General features: G+C 42.9%; 2 protein-coding genes across 2 annotated transcripts; one reads left to right on the top strand and one right to left on the bottom strand.

Annotated features, from left to right (window-relative positions):
- The first annotated feature begins 3,826 nt into the window (after positions 1 to 3,826).
- MFSD5 (major facilitator superfamily domain containing 5) lies at positions 3,827 to 9,754 on the top strand. Its single transcript, XM_063119568.1, has 2 exons — positions 3,827 to 3,888; positions 6,507 to 9,754. Exon 2 carries the CDS (start codon positions 6,556 to 6,558, stop codon positions 7,912 to 7,914), a length of 1,359 nt encoding a protein of 452 aa, XP_062975638.1. The 5' UTR covers positions 3,827 to 3,888; positions 6,507 to 6,555; the 3' UTR covers positions 7,915 to 9,754.
- Positions 9,755 to 15,527: 5,773 nt separating this feature from the next.
- Positions 15,528 to 16,232, bottom strand: LOC134393955 (pseudouridine-5'-phosphatase-like). Its single transcript, XM_063118981.1, has one exon. The coding sequence runs from the start codon at positions 16,227 to 16,229 to the stop codon at positions 15,528 to 15,530; it is 702 nt and encodes a 233-aa protein (XP_062975051.1). The 5' UTR covers positions 16,230 to 16,232.
- Positions 16,233 to 16,533: the final 301 nt, after the last annotated feature.

Raw genomic sequence — 16,533 nt, 5'->3', positions numbered from 1 at the left:
CAGCTACAATATGCCTTCTGTTTTCTTATGCTGGAAGTCTCTCGGCTTCGTCTACCTTCCTAGGCAAATTCAGATTTTGGTGTTAAGATGTTGGAGAGATACTCAGAATAGCTGCAAAGCTGAGCTTCTTGGTAACACAATAAAATTCTTCCTTTTGTAGGTCCTGCCTATTTTAGAAAACACTCACCTCCTGTTGCCCTGACTGGGACTGCAGATCCAAAGGAAAGCATGCTCTGGCCCCATCCTTTGGCCAGTGATCTAAGGTCAGGCTGCTGAATTGTGTTTGTATGGACTTAAAGGCACGGAAGCCCATCTGACCAGATCAGATGATACTGCTGAGATTATTATGTTAGTGTAACCATTTGTAAAGGAGGACAGGGCTCCTGTATCTTTAACAGTTGCATAGAAAACAGAATTTCAGCAGATGTCATTTGTATATATATGGGGAACCTGGTGAAATTCCCTCTTCACCACAACAGTTAAAGGTGCAGGAGCTATACTAGAGTAACCAGAGTTGGGCATTATAAGCATTGTCTTTACAGTGGTTCCAATCTTGTTTGTATGGCTGTTTCCAGGTGGTGGTGCTGGGGGCTTACTGTTCTGTTCAGTGGCAATTACATCATGGGGTTCCACAGGGATACCCCCCATGTTATTTAGCATCTACATGACGCCGTTGTGGGCTGAGGATGTGGATTTAGGTGTCATCAGTATACAGATGACACCCTTCTTTTCAGCTAATCCAGGTGGGGCAGGGGATGCCCTGAAATGATGTTTGAACAGAGTAATGGACTGGATGAGGGCCAATAAACTGAAACTTAATCCAGACAAGATAGGGGTACTGTTAGTAAGTGGGTCATCTGCCCAGCTGAGTGGTGTTCAACCCTTTTTGGAAAGATCAGGTACGCAGCTTGGGAGTGCTCCTTGTCATTTTCTGCACAAGTGTCCTTTGTGGCTTGGAGTGCCGTTTATCAGCTTAGGTTGGCATACCAGCTGTGACCCAATCTGGACAGGGATAGCCTGGCAATAGTTATCCATGCTCTGGTAATCTTCCCGTTGGATTATTGCAGTGCATTTTACATGGGGCTACTTTTGAAAATGGTTCAGACACTTCAATTAGTCCAACATAGAGCTGCCAGGCTACTAACTGGGACTGGTAGTTGATATGATCATGTGGTGCCAGTGCTTAGTCAGCGGCAACAGCTTTTGTCCCTAGACCCACTTCAAATCTTTGCAACTAAGATTGTAGTGCCTGAATTTGCTTTCCTTTTCCCCCTCCTCCTCCTCCTCCCTCCCAATCCCCTTTCCTTTTGTGTTATGTCTTTTAGATTATAAGCCTGTGGGAAGGGACTGTCAAGAAAAACTTTTGTAAGCCGCCGTGAGAGCCTTTTTTGGCTGAATGGTGGCATAAAAATCCTTAAATAAATAAATAAATAAAGTGTGTGAGTTAACTTTAAAGGCCTAAATAAGTTGGGCCAGAATATCTAAAACAGGGGGTGGGCAACTAGCAACCCTTCAGACATTTTGGGCTCCCCTCATCATTGGCTATGCTGGGTAGGCCTTATGGGAGCTGTAGGCCAAAATATCTGGAGGAACACACGCTGCCCGCTCCCACTGAGCTAAAAGAACATATACCTGCTTGGACCCATAAGCCATCCCGAAAGGCTCTCCTCCATATGTCCTCCTCCAGATGAAGTTTGGTGGGTAGCTACCAGAGAGGGCCTTCTCAGTTGTTACCCCCCAGTTATGGAATGCCCCCTCACCCAGGAGGGTCACCTTTGGTGCTAGATATTTTAGATTTTGATTATTGTATTTATTGTTTTAAACCTGTTTCATTGTCTGAGAACTTTTTTTATTGCAGGGCAGCATATAGATATGATATAATTATAAAGTAATGCCTCACATTTAAGTACTGCTTGGTTAGTGCTCTTTAGGTTGGTATATTTAAAAATGCAAATTGGACTCATAGAATCTGAGAGATGACATTATCTATACCTACCCCAGCCTCAACTAGTTGAATTTGAATTTGCCCTTTGTAGGGCAGATGTCAGGCTTGCGGTTCTATTTTGTTTTTTTAAGTGCAAAATAGTGGCTCAAGGAGGTAATTGTGGCTCAAGGACCCAGTCCTGTAGCCAATGCTGAAATAAGATTCAAGAGCCGGTCCCATTGACTTCGCTTCAGGCAACAAAATGTTTTGGGCTGGCCCTTGTCAGATGCTTAAAGCCAGAGAAGTCTTTTGTAGTTGCCCTTATGAAATAATTGGAAGTAAAAAACCTTTCCACATCTTTTGCAGATTCCCTATTGCTAATCCCGATCTTCCTGCTGCCCACTCGTCATAGGGTTCTCTTTGCATATACCAACTTTGGGCTTTCACAAAGAGCGCAATTCCGACTTTTGGTGGCTTGGCTGCAGCACCTTAACAACTCCTTGCAAACAGAAAACCAGCCACTGTATTACCACTTCTTCCTCCTACGCAGGGAATCCACAGTGTTAGCTGCAAATTGTTATCAGAGGCAAGGTCCAGTTTGTTGTTTTTTTAAATGGCAATCCTGCTCCCCACACATACACACACGCAATAAGAAGAAGGGGATGGCATCAGGGCCATCAGGTCTATATTAGGGGTGGATGGCCCCCTCCCCTCGCCTGAGGTAAGACCAGCAGGATACAGGGAGCATACAACTCCACTGTTAAAACAGCTTCACTGGCTTTCGGTCTGTTTCCGGGCACACTTCAAAGTGCTGGTTATCACCTATAAGGCCGTCTACAGCTCGGGTCCAAGTTATCTGAAAGACCATATTCTCTCATATGAGCCTGTCTGAGATCTTCTGGGGAGGCCTTTCTCTCAGTCCCACCAACATCCCAGGCACCCCTGATGGGTACACGAGAGAGGGCCTTCTTGTTGACTACTCCAAGGCTCTGGAACTCCCTTCCCTGGGAGGCTAGGCTGGCTCCCTCTGCGCTACAGTTTCGGAGGCAGACAAAACCTTTTTTGTTTCAGCAGGCTTTTGGAACTATACTGGACCTGTGTTAATGTATTGGGTCCCCCCCTTTTAATCTGGTACAGTTTGAAAAAAATTAACATGTTTTTAATTTTACCATAGGTTTAATTTTATTTAAGTTTTGGAATTTATATTTATATGTTTTAATTGTACATGTTTTAATCTTGTAAACTGCCTTGAGTCACAGTACTGGGAAAAAGATGGGATATAATAATAATAATAATAATAATAATAATAATAATAATAATAATGAGATCTCCCCCCCCCCCCTACTCCTAACCAGTTCCAATAATTGTTCCAGTAATTTCCTTGGTAATGCATAGAGGAAAACATGATGCTTTAGAGAGCATTTATTTATTTGTAATGTTTATATATCACTAAGTATAATAAAATCCCTAAGCGGTTTTCATATAGATATTAAAATCACACTTAAAATGCAATAGAGCACTTACAAGAATAGCAATACAAGTTTAGGGGGAACAGAAAGGCAATTTTGTGTATGTTTACTCGGAAACAAGTCCTACTATGTTCAGTGGGGCTTTTTTCCAAATAAGCATGTTCAGGATAGCAGCTTCCGTAGTACAAGGGTGGGCAACTTGTGGCCTACACGGTTTGTTTCGTTTTGGGTCTACAATTCCCATAGCCAACATGACCAGTGGTGAGGCATGGTGGGAATTGTAGGCCCAAAACACTACCAGTTGCTGCGTAAGGGCGCCTTTTGAGAGGCTGTCTCTTGGCTGGCGGGCTGGAATCACGTGACCAGCGGTACGGCGGCTCCGAGCGTGTTGCTCCTGTATTCGGCGAATCTCGCTAGGCGGAACCGGAAGTGAGGCGCTCATTGTGCAGCGTGAGATCGCCTGGAGAAGACGGGGCTGAGTGTCGACCCGGGCAGGTTGGTAAAGGGAGAAGTGTGTGACGGCTTAAGCATACAGTGAAGAGGAGGGCTGCAGGAGGGATCCCCTGCGAAAGGGTCTGAGATGATCTCAGCTAAGAGGGTAGGGCGGCTGCTGTTTTTGGAAACTGAGCTGACCTGGAAATTAGTTTGGGGCAAGTCTGGAGAAGCCAAGGGGTCTCCCCCTGAAAGAGGGCGGGCGCTCAGAGGTGGAGGAGACACGGCGCTTTCTCAGGATTAGAATCTACCCCTGGGCAGGTGGGGACAAAATTCCCGGATTCAGTGTAGAAGCACAAAAGGTGGAAGAGCTCCTTTTCTCCCTTCCTAGTTCATGGTATCTTTCACCTAAACATTTAGTATTTACACCATGTGCCTGTTTTGCCTTGATGTGTATCTGTGATTTTAGACTTTTGTGTAAGGTGGCAGGAGGTGTACTGAAGACTCCCCTCACTCAACTGAGCGATGCTCTTCTGTAGCTGACTTACTCATGTTTAGGAATGAATGTCTAACCTCAACCAGTAGATATGGTTTGTGCCCTGTTTCTAGAGGTGTGATGTTGGAATTGCCTCTTCTGCAGTTATTAGGAAGGCTGTATTTTCTGCAGGCAATTGTTTTTTTCCTACTAGCATTAAAGCATTATTTTCCAAAAAATGGGGAAGTTAAAATAGTTAATGTTTTGAGTTAGCCAAACCTACACACTTTCTTAAATCTCACCAAGAATGTCCTACAAGCCTTATTTATGTCTAAATCAAGCTTTTCCATTAAAGCTAATAATAATAATAATAATAATATTCCCTTATCTCCTCCATCCCCATAATACAGTTATGAAGTAAGTGGTTGTTCCTGTTCTAAATGAAGAGCAGATGCTGAAATAGTATGTGCCCAAGGCCACCAAATTTATCACTTGCCTTACATTTGAGCAATTATCTGCTATTGCTTCTGGCTAATGGCTCATGAAGCTGATGAAGAGTTTAATGTAATTTGAAAATTTAAACAATACATATGTTGGACTGGTAAAGAAAGGGATAAATTGTATCATTTTCAGTTAGATATACTGGTTGATGCACAGCAATAGGGAGTGTGAGAAAAGAATGTTTGCAATCCCTTTTTGAAGTCTTGAGTTTAAAATGCCCTTTCTGGTTTTCATTATTGATATTTGTATGGAATTAAGGTGGGGTGTTAATTTAACACAGACTTGCATGATACCTAAAACTGAGCAGTTGGGCTGTAAAGTTCAACTGTGTGGAAGCTGAAATTCAAGATTGTTGCAATAATATACTGTTGGTATGAGTTTTTGTTAATGGCTCCTCTCTCCTGGCTGGGAGACATTCTAATAATAGGCTCTAAAAGAGTCATTAGGAGACATTATAACAGTCCAGCAAAACACTGCTGTTGATAGTGGAAGAGAGATGGCTAGTTCAGCTGGTAGATCTTGTTTTTCAGTACTTATGAGGGAGTCAATGGAACAGCATGAGGAAACTTAGAACTAACATCCTCTAATAATCTCAAGATCATGCAGCCTCTTTCTCAACTCTTGGCAGATGCAGGTCTTGCTACACAAGCCTTGCCCTGTTTTGCTGCCCTTGCAAGATCCCCCTTGGGGGCAAATCTCTCGACTAGATGTTTTTCTTTATACAGTAGTTCAGCTTAACTAGCAAATGGAGAGACCTCCTGTACATTTGAGTAGGTATATTTCAGACAACAAAAAGCATTTCAGTAGGTCTCTCTATGTGTACAAAGGGGAAAGCAGCTGCTCTTTCCGTTCAAGGTTGGAATCTGCTAATTGGAGTGAAATTGGGAAGCCTGAAAGATCTCAGCTTTCTTGGGCATGGTGAATCTTAGCCCTGCTGGTGATGGGGAAAGGGTGTCAGCATCTCACCCTTTGCTTTTCCAGTCCATGCCAACATACCCATTGTTTAAAATCTTCCAAATGAAATCGAAAGATAAAATAACTTATGCATAGTAAACTAGCCTTTCGAATAAATCCACAGAAGTAAATTAGCTGGTAGTAGTAATTGGTCTTTTTGTTTTTTACTAACCTCTGTAGTCACAAATACCAATTTCCATCTAATCCAGCATTCTCTTCCCATGAGCAATCTGGGAATCTTATAAACAAGGGCTGAAGGAGATAGTTTCCCCCTGTATTATGTGGCTGGCATCTCATAACTATATAACCATGGAATGGATGTTCCATGGTTAAATAATAGTCTTGACTACCATAATCATCAATTGCATGAAAGGAAACAACTTCCACTTTACACAAGTTTTTCTTTTTGGCTAACTAGAAATAGTTCTTGCTTACCACGTGGCTAGACAAAAAGCTGTTCACAAGCCTAATAAACATTTGCTTATTATGTGTAATTTGTTTGTTTTTTTAAATTTGGGATGCCTTATGTGAGGGTGTGCAAGAGCAAGCATGCGTAAGGCTAAATATATACAACCTGGGGTGGGGGCAAACCTTTTGAAAACAGAAGTATACCATGAATAACCGCAAGTCACCTTGAGCTGAAAGGCGACTCATCAATTTACAAATAATAAAAATAAATGAATGTTCTTCCTTTTGAAAAGTCACCTGTTGTAACTGTCCCCTTCATGTCTCACGTGTTCTTCTCTTTCAGGTGTGTTGGGTGTAAATCTTGGGAGATGCACATGATGATTTGAAGCACCATGCTGATTGCTGCCTATGTCGCTTTTGCTTCCCTTCTGGTGATATGCATTGGCCTGGAGTTCTCTGCCTGCCGCTCCAAGCTCAGTGGCAGGTCTTGCTCCAACCCAGCCTTCCTGCGGTTCCAGCTAGACTATTACCAGGTCTACTTCTTGGCTCTTGCAGCTGATTGGTTGCAAGGACCTTACCTTTACAAACTGTATCAGCACTATCACTTCTTGGAGGCCCAGATCACCATCATTTATGTCTGTGGCTTTGCATCAAGTGTGCTGTTTGGGCTGGTCTCCACTTCCTTGGTTGACCGCTTGGGCCGTAAGAAATCCTGCATCCTCTTCTCCTTGACTTACTCTATCTGCTGCCTCACAAAGCTCTCTTGGGATTATTTTGTGCTAATTGTTGGAAGGATATTAGGGGGGCTGTCCACTGCCCTGCTCTTCTCTGCCTTTGAGGCATGGTACATCCATGAGCATGTGGAGCACCATGACTTCCCAGCAGAGTGGATTCCCGCCACCTCCTCCAAGGCAGCCATCTGGAACAGCGTCATTGCTATTGGAGCTGGGGTGGTAGCCAATGTCTTTGCTGAATGGCTGGGCTTTGGCCCAGTGGCCCCTTTCATGGTCTCTATTCCCTTCCTCATGCTGGCTGGTGTCTTGGCTATGAAGAATTGGGATGAGAATTATGGCAAGAAGAGGGCATTGTCCAGGACTTGCACTGAAGGCTTGAAGTGCCTCCTCTCCGACCGCCGGGTCCTGCTTTTGGGTACCATCCAAGCCTTGTTTGAAAGTGTCATCTACATCTTCATCTTCCTCTGGACCCCTGTCCTGGATCCCCACAACCCACCCTTGGGCATTGTCTTCTCCAGTTTCATGGCTGCCAGCATGGTGGGTTCATCACTCTACCGTGTTGCAACCTCCAAGAAGTATCACCTCCAGCCCATTCACATCCTTTCCCTCTCGGTCCTGATGGTGTTCTTCTCCCTCTTCATGCTGACTTTCTCTACCAATCCTGGGCAGGAGAATCCTTTGGAATCCTTCTTGGCCTTCCTGCTCATTGAGCTGTCTTGTGGGCTCTACTTCCCTTCGATGGGCTTTCTCCGACACAAGGTGATTCCCGAGAAGGACCAGGCAGGTGTGATGCACTGGTTCCGCGTCCCGCTGAACCTGCTGGCCTGCCTCGGCCTCTTTATCCTCCATGACAGTGACTACAAGACGGGCACCAGGAATATGTTCACCATTTGCTCTGTCATGATGGTGTTGGCCCTCCTGGCTGTTGTAAGTCTCTTCACCGTGGTCCGTAACAGTGCAGAGCTCAGGTTGCCCAGTCCACCAGGTCATACTGAGGCCTCATCTCCTGAGCTCTGATCCTATTGTGTTTTGAATCCTTTCAGGGGAAGATACTCTGAGCTAACCAGCTGCTAACCTGTAAAACATCATAGTGCTGGTACTGTATATAGGCAAGAGACTCTACAAAAAGAACACTGAGCCTCTGCCTTGGCGTGTGTCTCCTTTCCATATGGGAGTGGGGGAAATCCTTCCTTTGCCCTTTCCAGTAAAGATGGTCCACATCAGATAGCTTGATTGCAGCATAGCTTCCTTTTCTGCACCTTGGAGTTCTTGACTAATGAAGCATCTTGACTTCTGCTAGCAGACTGTTGGGTGGGGTGGGGGGCTGCATTCTACCACTTCATCCTGGATAGATGGTGGCAGGTAATGGGTTAAAAAGACAAGGTCCTCTTTTTAAAAAGTGAGTGGAGAGGTTGATCTACTGAATCATCCATTATCAGTATTGAACTTTATCACAATGTCAACCAAATTCTATGTTGTCGACCCTCCTACTTTTTTAAATAAAAGAAAGAAAAGAAAGCAGCTCTCCCAACTCATTTCACTTTAGGGGTAATACTGCTAGGTCTAAACAAATGTTTCATAGATTAGGAGCTGGAATATTTTGAATTTCTTGATGCAGGAAACTGTTTTGGGCTATTGTACTCTTTGCAGTGAATAAGAATTTTTCTTCCTTCTGGGGCCTAGCTTTCAGGGGGATTTTTAAGTTTCGGATCCTATTTACAGAGAAGTGTAAAAATATTAAGTCATCAGTTTTGGATTATAAACCACATTGTTCACAAAGATAGGCAAGATAAAAAGGCTCTGAGACTAAAAAGTTGGGGATGGAAGCAGCTTTTAGTAAAGGAGTATGAGATGCTTTACTCCAATGCTCTCCAGATATTTGGACTACAACTCCCAGCATTCCTTGCCATTGGACTTCTGCAAGTAGATAAACAATCATTCAAACCCAAATGTGCTATAAAGGAGTCATGTGGAGGGGGAAGGTTACTTGACTCCTTTATAGCACATCTAGGTTTGAATGATTGTTTATCCACTTGCAGAAGTCAGAAGAGTTGGAAGGGACCTTAAAGCTCATCTAGTTAAATCCCCTGCCTGTGCAGGCAGTCCACTACCACAGCATCTATATAGAATTAGGCAGGATTATTTAGGCACAGTGCTCCTGGATACGAACGAGGGCTCATCTAGCCCAGCTTTCTGTTTCCAGCAGTGGTCAAACAGTTGTTGCTACAAAACTCATGCACTGACCATCTCTATCTCTTACTGTTTAGCCCCAGCATTGGGTACTCAAAGGTAGCATATTAGAAGAGGAATTCCTCCTTCTCTCACATGGGAGGGAATGCCTTTTCAAAAATGGCACCTGCTATGATACAAGCATGCTTTATCTAAATCCAGTTAACCATACTTGCTTTTATCAGGACTATTTTTAATTCATATGTTACTGTGTGCATATGTGCATAATTTATTGACTGATTTAAGTTTTTTTTAGTCGCCTGACAGCTCTTCTAGTTAATGCTGAGCCTGTTTTTTTACTAATTTGCTATTACAGGATGCTTCTGTTTTGACTGAAGTGATAAGCCTTGATCCCCCCCCCGCTTCCTGTGCATGTACATAATTAACCATGCATATCACTAGAGAAGGGCAGAATCAATTGAGATAAAAAGGGATGTTCTAACCATGAACTTGTCTGTCCTTCTTAATCCCAGTTCCTCACTTACTGCCTGCTAGTGTGTATCTCTCCTTTCCAACCCATATGAAGTTTTTAAAACATACAGTATTGTTGCTTCAGGAGATTGACTTCAAATAGATTTTTTTCCTGGCTAGGAGACAATAAATTTCTGATTAGTCTGTTAGTAAAAAAGAGTAGTAGATTTCATCCTCAGTGTTTTTTGTTTTCTTTTCTTTCATGAAGTTCTTGCAAGGCCACTAGGTGGATATTAATAATTAAAACCCCATATTTTATTACATTGTTGTGTCATGAGAAGTTCTGCCACATTTAACATGCATGTGGTGTAGTTCAATGTCACCTGGAGTTAAGAGCAAACCCATGAGCATTTCCCAGATTATAAGGGACCTGTTGGAAGGCTTCGTTCTTCCTTCCTGGACCTGCTTGCAAGGCTCCCAGAAGTCTTGATCCGCAGGCTGCATCCTAAACACATTCGATCTTTGGGCCATTCACCTATGTTCCGTGTGCTGCTCTGTGTGACAACTTCTAGGCAAGGTAGCCTTGTAAATAAACCTCCAAAGCTTATTAGCCCACAAAATAATTGTATGAGCTTGCCTTATATCTTTTACTCATTGGTGGCCTGAAAAGGTATTTTCAAGTTGCTGAAGACTTCTTAACTGGTTGCTTGGAGCGGTTTCGTACCATAGGTGCACAGGCTAGTAGCAGTTCATAAACCTGAGAAAGGTTCATTATGCTGACAGTGACATGAGTAAAGTAACGGAACAGGACCTACCCAATCCCTTCCTAAACCAATATATAAGGGAGCAACATTTCCTGTGGAGATGAGTTCTAGCTGCCATGGACACTTAGTCTCCCTGAAAAATTCCTCCCCTGTCCCAGTCATAGCTTGAGAACCTAGAATGTGTAGGATTATGTCTCTGCGGAAGCCGGCTGGTAACTTCTGCTGCCCAGCTTGGTAGTATGCCTATCCAATTAGCAACATTGTAGTATGGAGAAGACTGTGAGAGCAGTAATGCATGATAAACCTGTTGGACTGCTCTACTTTCAGCCCAGAACTATCAGTCTGCCTTAGTGCAAGTGGTATTTGTTTTGGATGATTCTTAACGCCCACATGTAGTCAACCAAAGTTAGAAATAGTGCTGGGCTTGCTCTAATGCGGAATAATGTAAGAGCTCACATGTTTGGGCATGATGGTATTGCATATCTGGAGCGTGTATGTGGATGATGAATATGTGTGATTGCACTGCTGTCATCAACACAGCCCAAACCCTTTAAGGAGGCAAGAATCTTTTCCAGACACTGAGCAGTTGCACCTACCTAGTTAGGGCTGGTCTTTTACCATGAAGCAATGGGAAGCAATTATTGTTGCAGGCAGTAGATTCCAAAAGGGCATGTCCTTTTCCTGCTACGATCTCTAGGTGTGTGCAATTTTTTGTTGATGCGAAAGGGAAGGGAAAGTGTCTGTTTGACCTTTTTTCTTCACGTGAAAAAATGCTTCTTGCCCAAATGCTGCCTCCTATGCTGCCTCTTTACATGGTACCGTTTTTGCAGAAGCCTTGGTTTTCTACCTCTGTGTACTGAAAGCTGTGAAGCTGATTTGTACTATTCAAATTTAGTGGTACAAGACAGCTTCCCAGTCTTCAAGTATAGACAGTAGCTAAATGCAACATAAAGAAGCTGATTTAGTTCAAAACGAACGACTGAGCCATCTCATTCAGTACTGTCAACGCTGACTGACAGTGCCTCTCCAGGGTTTCAGACAAGGGACTTTCCAAGCCCTACTTAGAGATACCAAGGATTGACTTTTTTATTTATACACAAAGCATGACCGTGACCACTGAGCTATGGCCCTTCCAATAGGGCAGTTCTACATATTATGATTACTTGAAAGAAATGCCATTTTCAGCAAACTGGTAATATGTGGATTTAAGCGTGGCTTAAAACTGTGGCACAAACTAATTCTCAAAATGTGTGTACATGAGTGTTTAAAAACGGATGTCCACTATTCTCTGTAACGATCATATTTGTGTACCCTTGCTCTTATGCAGTACACAGTCAAGATTAATTCCAGTCAAGAATTTCTGTCTTGGCTGGCTTAGTAGATTGTTCCCTCCTGGAGTACTCTCTCCACTTCAAAATATTTCTTTAAACCTTCTTTAAAATTGAAAACCAGCTTATGCCAACAGAAGTGCAAGTAGAAAGATCACTGGATGGAATATGGATCTCTGTATATAACCAGTACCACAGAAGCACCCAAATCTAAGAGAATGTTTCATGAAAAAACATCCACATCCACAGACAATCTTAAGGCATACATATATATGCATATATTTTAGGATAAACGAAAACAATATGGTGATGCTTTGATATTCTTATCTGTAGTTCATAAAACCTTCATATAAAAAAACCTAGCTTTTTCTTTAAGAGAGGAGTTAAGGTGCTTAACATTTGTCAATTAAGGCAACCTGCCTAAACTGTGTGCCATGTAAGCAACAAACATATTCTATAGTTTTGCATATTGTGAATGCTTAGGACTCGTCGGAGATTATGCATTCATATTTTCCCTTGATCTTTCAGCCTGAATATTCTTCAGGTTGGAGATAACACTGCAGTTCAAGATGCTATGGACATAGTAACCACCTGGCTGTACACTGATCCCTCTATGCTTTCATTTGGGTTAGAGTTAGAAAGTACTGCATATATTAGTAGTGTCATATTGTATATTCAGGTTGGATGGAAAGAAAGCAGCAAGGCTGATAAATGTAGGATGTGAGGAGGGATAAAGGACTGGGTCAGACAGGCACGGGTATGTGTGTCATGAGGTAGTAGACAAGTCAGCAAGACCTGCATTTATGAGTAAAAATGCTTAGGATTAGTCTTGTCAATTGGTATAGTACATTATTTTTAATTTCAATTAAGCATGCAAGAGATTGTACTTTGTAGTTTAATATACAATTTTTCAGGAGGCTAATTGTCAGAATTAGAACGTAAAAGCCTGTGTCTTGTTTTTTAGTTTTACATCCAGCTGACCACAACTTCAGTGTTTCTTTCAAACTGCTGAGGAAAAGGATGGGGACTGAAAGTTGGAAGGGAAAGCAATGATGTTGAAATTGATTACTAGTTTCACTTCCTTATTTGCATGAGCTCAATCATAACAGGATTCAATCAGAAGACTTAAATTTAACGTTTAATAGATTTAAGCGTTGGCTTAGCCCATATCATATTTCCATGACTAGGGGCAAAAGGCGGGATACAAATAAATATAATAATAATGGATTTGGAAATCGATACTTGTTTTTGCACAATCTTCATTAATGTGTGATACCCCAGAAGACAATTACAAATAAGGAACATAAGTTGTAATGGAGCACACTACATGAGAGTGTAGATCCAAAGGGAGAGGCGGGTAAGAAATAAATATTATATATTATTACTATTATTATTATTATTAGATGTGCATTGCTTCCATGGCACAGATTTGTAAAGCCTGGGTGTTTTAACTCTCAATTGACATGCTTTTTGGTGTATAAGTGAATTGTTAAGAGTCTTACATCTTCTTTAAACTTGAGGTTTCCAACATGGTGCCCATGGTACAAGTGTGTCCACAGACAATTCTCTTGCTGCCTGCAAAGCCGTCTGCTGCTCCTGACTTTTCTTTCTTAAGATTTTATCAAAAATATTAATTTTTAAGCTGGCATGCTACAAAGAACTGAGCGCAAAGGCTTTCATGGAAAACGAATGCAGCACAGGTTGTCCATCTGCCCCAAAAAACCAAAGGGGGTGTTTTGCCTGTTTTATGGTGTGTGTGTGTGTTAGTTGGTTCATTTGTTATGGTATGGTCTGGATTTTGTGTGGTGCGTCTGTTTGCTGGGAGGTTGCTGCTGTGCAAGTGTTTCTCTGAGCATAGTTTGCCTTCTGTGGAATGGGTTATTTTATTGTGCTTTGTGGAGGCAAATTTGGCACTTGTAGCTCAGTCCCAGCCTCTGCCTTGTACTCAGTTTCAGGGACAAGTTACTTCTCTCTGAACCTCATCAGTTTTCCTTCTGAAAAATGGGTGTTTGAGCAGAAAACATGGGGTCAAAATAATGGTTTTGTTTTGGAGCTCAGACTCACCTCTATCTTTAACATGTCTATAGGCAAATTACTTTTAATTTTACCTGCTTTATTCTGTGGAATGGGTGTTTTGTGACTGGCCATGCCCACCATGGCAGCCATTTTGTGAATGGAAAAGCCCCCCACCCACCCCATGGCAGCCATTTTCTGAGAGCACCGTGGCACTCTCAAAATTCCAATGTGCCCATCAATCCAAAAAGACTGGGAACCCCTGTTTTAAACCAAAGTTTTTTTCACCAGAGACTTTCTTTGGCTTTTAAAAGGAAATGTAATGTTATTGTGACTTTACAATACTTTACATTTATACTGCATTTTTTAATTTGAAACCACTTCATATATTAATCTTTACATCAATTCTGTAATGTAGGGCATTTTTGTGATCCTTGTTTTATAATTTTTGTAATTTGACCAATTTTCAAGAAGTGTACAAGGCCCATTCCAACTCTGTATCCCTAGAAAGGTTCTGTCAGACCATATTTACAACTAACAGGTTATAACACGTTGAAAGTGGTTTGAGAACAGTATATGGAATGTGTCATGGGCCCCAACAGTTGTCAGTGCATTTCAATAAAGTTACAAAGCAGTAGTGTAGATCCTGCCCCAGTCAGACAATACTGAGTTTAGAAGATCTAATATTCTGACTAAAGACAGTTTCCCTTTACATTGGAGTGCTGCTTTTGAAATATTTCTTTCGGCACAGAGCTATCCCAAGACATTTTACTGCCTGAGGCGGAGCTGCAACTTGCACACCACCCACGCAAGTAAGATCTACAATACCGAAGGGCAGCCATGTTATTTTGATATCTGAGAAGGAAAACTCAAGTATCTCTCCACTGTTGGACTGGGAGTTGGGAGTTCTGGGTTTTAGTCCCCACACAGCCAAGGAAGGTCACTGGGAGACTTTGGGCCTGTCACAGACTCTCAGCCCAACCTACTTCACAGGGTTGTTGTTGTGAGGATAAAATGGAAGAGGATTATGCATACCGTCTTGGGTTCCTTGAAGAAAAAAGGCAAAATATAAATGTAAAAATCAAAATAACTAACAATTTGCTAACAAAATAACTAACAAAAATCAAAATAACTAACTAACAAAATAACTAACAAAATAACTAAGTTGAGGAAGCCATCTCAGGCAGATTAGCTGCCTGAGATGGCTTCCTCAACTTACCTAATAAATCTGACTGCTCCCTGTTCCCCATGAGGAAAGACTCAGTAGAAGCTCAAAGTGTACAATCCTAAGCACCTGTATTTCTGCTATATGGCAACACTGCCCCTTAACCTAGCTACACAATGTACACAGTAAGGTGTGATCTGAAGATGAGTTTGTATCTTGTCTATCTTTGGGGGTGGGGGCAGCAAACCAAAAATGCCCATCATTATAATTGGGAGGCATTAATAAAATGATTACTGAGCTGAGTATAGTATGTATGTGGAGGGAGAAAGGCTTGTAATATATTGCCTGGGGCTGCAGTGTGTTTCTGTATACAATGAGCCATTTTACCTCCTTGAAGGATCTGTTAAGCCCAAGTTGGTGCCCTAAACATGTTTTGGACCTCAACTCCCAGCACGCCTAGCTAAGGCCAAGAATGCTTGGAGCTGTAGTCCAACATTTTTGGATGGTGCTAGGTAGGATAAGGCAGACAGAGCACCAAAGGTCCATCTTTTCATCTAGCACCAATATGAGTTTGAATAAAAAGGAGTTTTCCAGCAAACTTTAATTTCAGAATTGAAACATATAAGTACCAAAGGGGCTATGGACCCTTTGCATAAAAACAACCCTGTGCTTTCATCCAGCCGGGAAGGCTGAACTAAGTTGATGAATACGAAACCGTTTTCAACTAAATTTGGGCAAGTTAAAAATTTCTGGCTTGAAGTCATTCATCGACTGGAGTGTTAGGGTTGCTTCTTTAGTAAGTTCTTTCTTCAGGTGTTCATCGGGCACCATGACCACTTGCATCCCAGCCATTAGGGCCGCGGTGACGCCGTTGGGCGCATCTTCAAATACGAGGCACTTTCCCGGGGTTGGAGGAGGCTCAAACCTCTTCGCGCAGACGAGGAAAATATCCGGGGCCGGTTTGCCATTCTTCACTTCGGGATCATCTCCCGTAACAATATGATGAAAGAGGCCGAAGAAGGGTTTGAGATGACCCGTTTTCAGTTCATAGCACTCTCGAACCGAGCTGGTGGCGACCGCGACGGGGATCTTACATTGATGGAGATGACGGACGAGTCTTTCGACGCCTGGCAGCAGCGCGGCGGTTGGAAACAATTCCTTTTTCTTCGCTGTAGTTTCACGCAAGATTTCTGCGGAGCTTAGGGGGATGTCGAGGATCTTCCGGACCATCTCGATCGCCTCCACTTCCCTCCTGCCCATAGTTAAAGCTTTCTCTTCCCAAGTGAATTTCTTCCCATAGCGGTCGCATACCTCTTGGAACACGATGGTATAAAGGGTTTCGGTGTTCAGGAGGGTGCCGTCCATGTCAAAAATAACGTGGGTGACGGGCTGTAGCGGCTTGCCGCTGGACGAAGTGGCCATCGCGCTGCTGCAATAGCCGCCGCCGCCGCCGCCGCATCAAAGGCAACCGTCGAGCAAAATCGCTAAGCAAGCAGGGCTGGCTGCGCGTGCGTACTGCCGTTGCCCCGACGGCTTCTATGATTTCACCTCGCTCCACATATGTCACATTCGCGTTCTATTTGATTGCTCGACTTAAAGGTGCCACCAAAAGTGCCTCCTCCAGCTAGTAGTGGTGCCGCTGGTTGGTTGCTGGCTGCCACGGCCTAGCGTGACTCCCCCTCTAGATTTGAGGGGAAGCCGCGTTAGTCCGTTGCAGCAATAACAG

The sequence above is a fragment of the Elgaria multicarinata genome, chromosome 3, assembly GCF_023053635.1.
Source record: "Elgaria multicarinata webbii isolate HBS135686 ecotype San Diego chromosome 3, rElgMul1.1.pri, whole genome shotgun sequence".
In the NCBI taxonomy this organism is placed as follows: Eukaryota; Metazoa; Chordata; class Lepidosauria; order Squamata; family Anguidae; genus Elgaria; species Elgaria multicarinata.
Note: the sequence above shows the minus strand (reverse complement) of the source record. Positions and strands in the feature narration are given on the sequence as shown.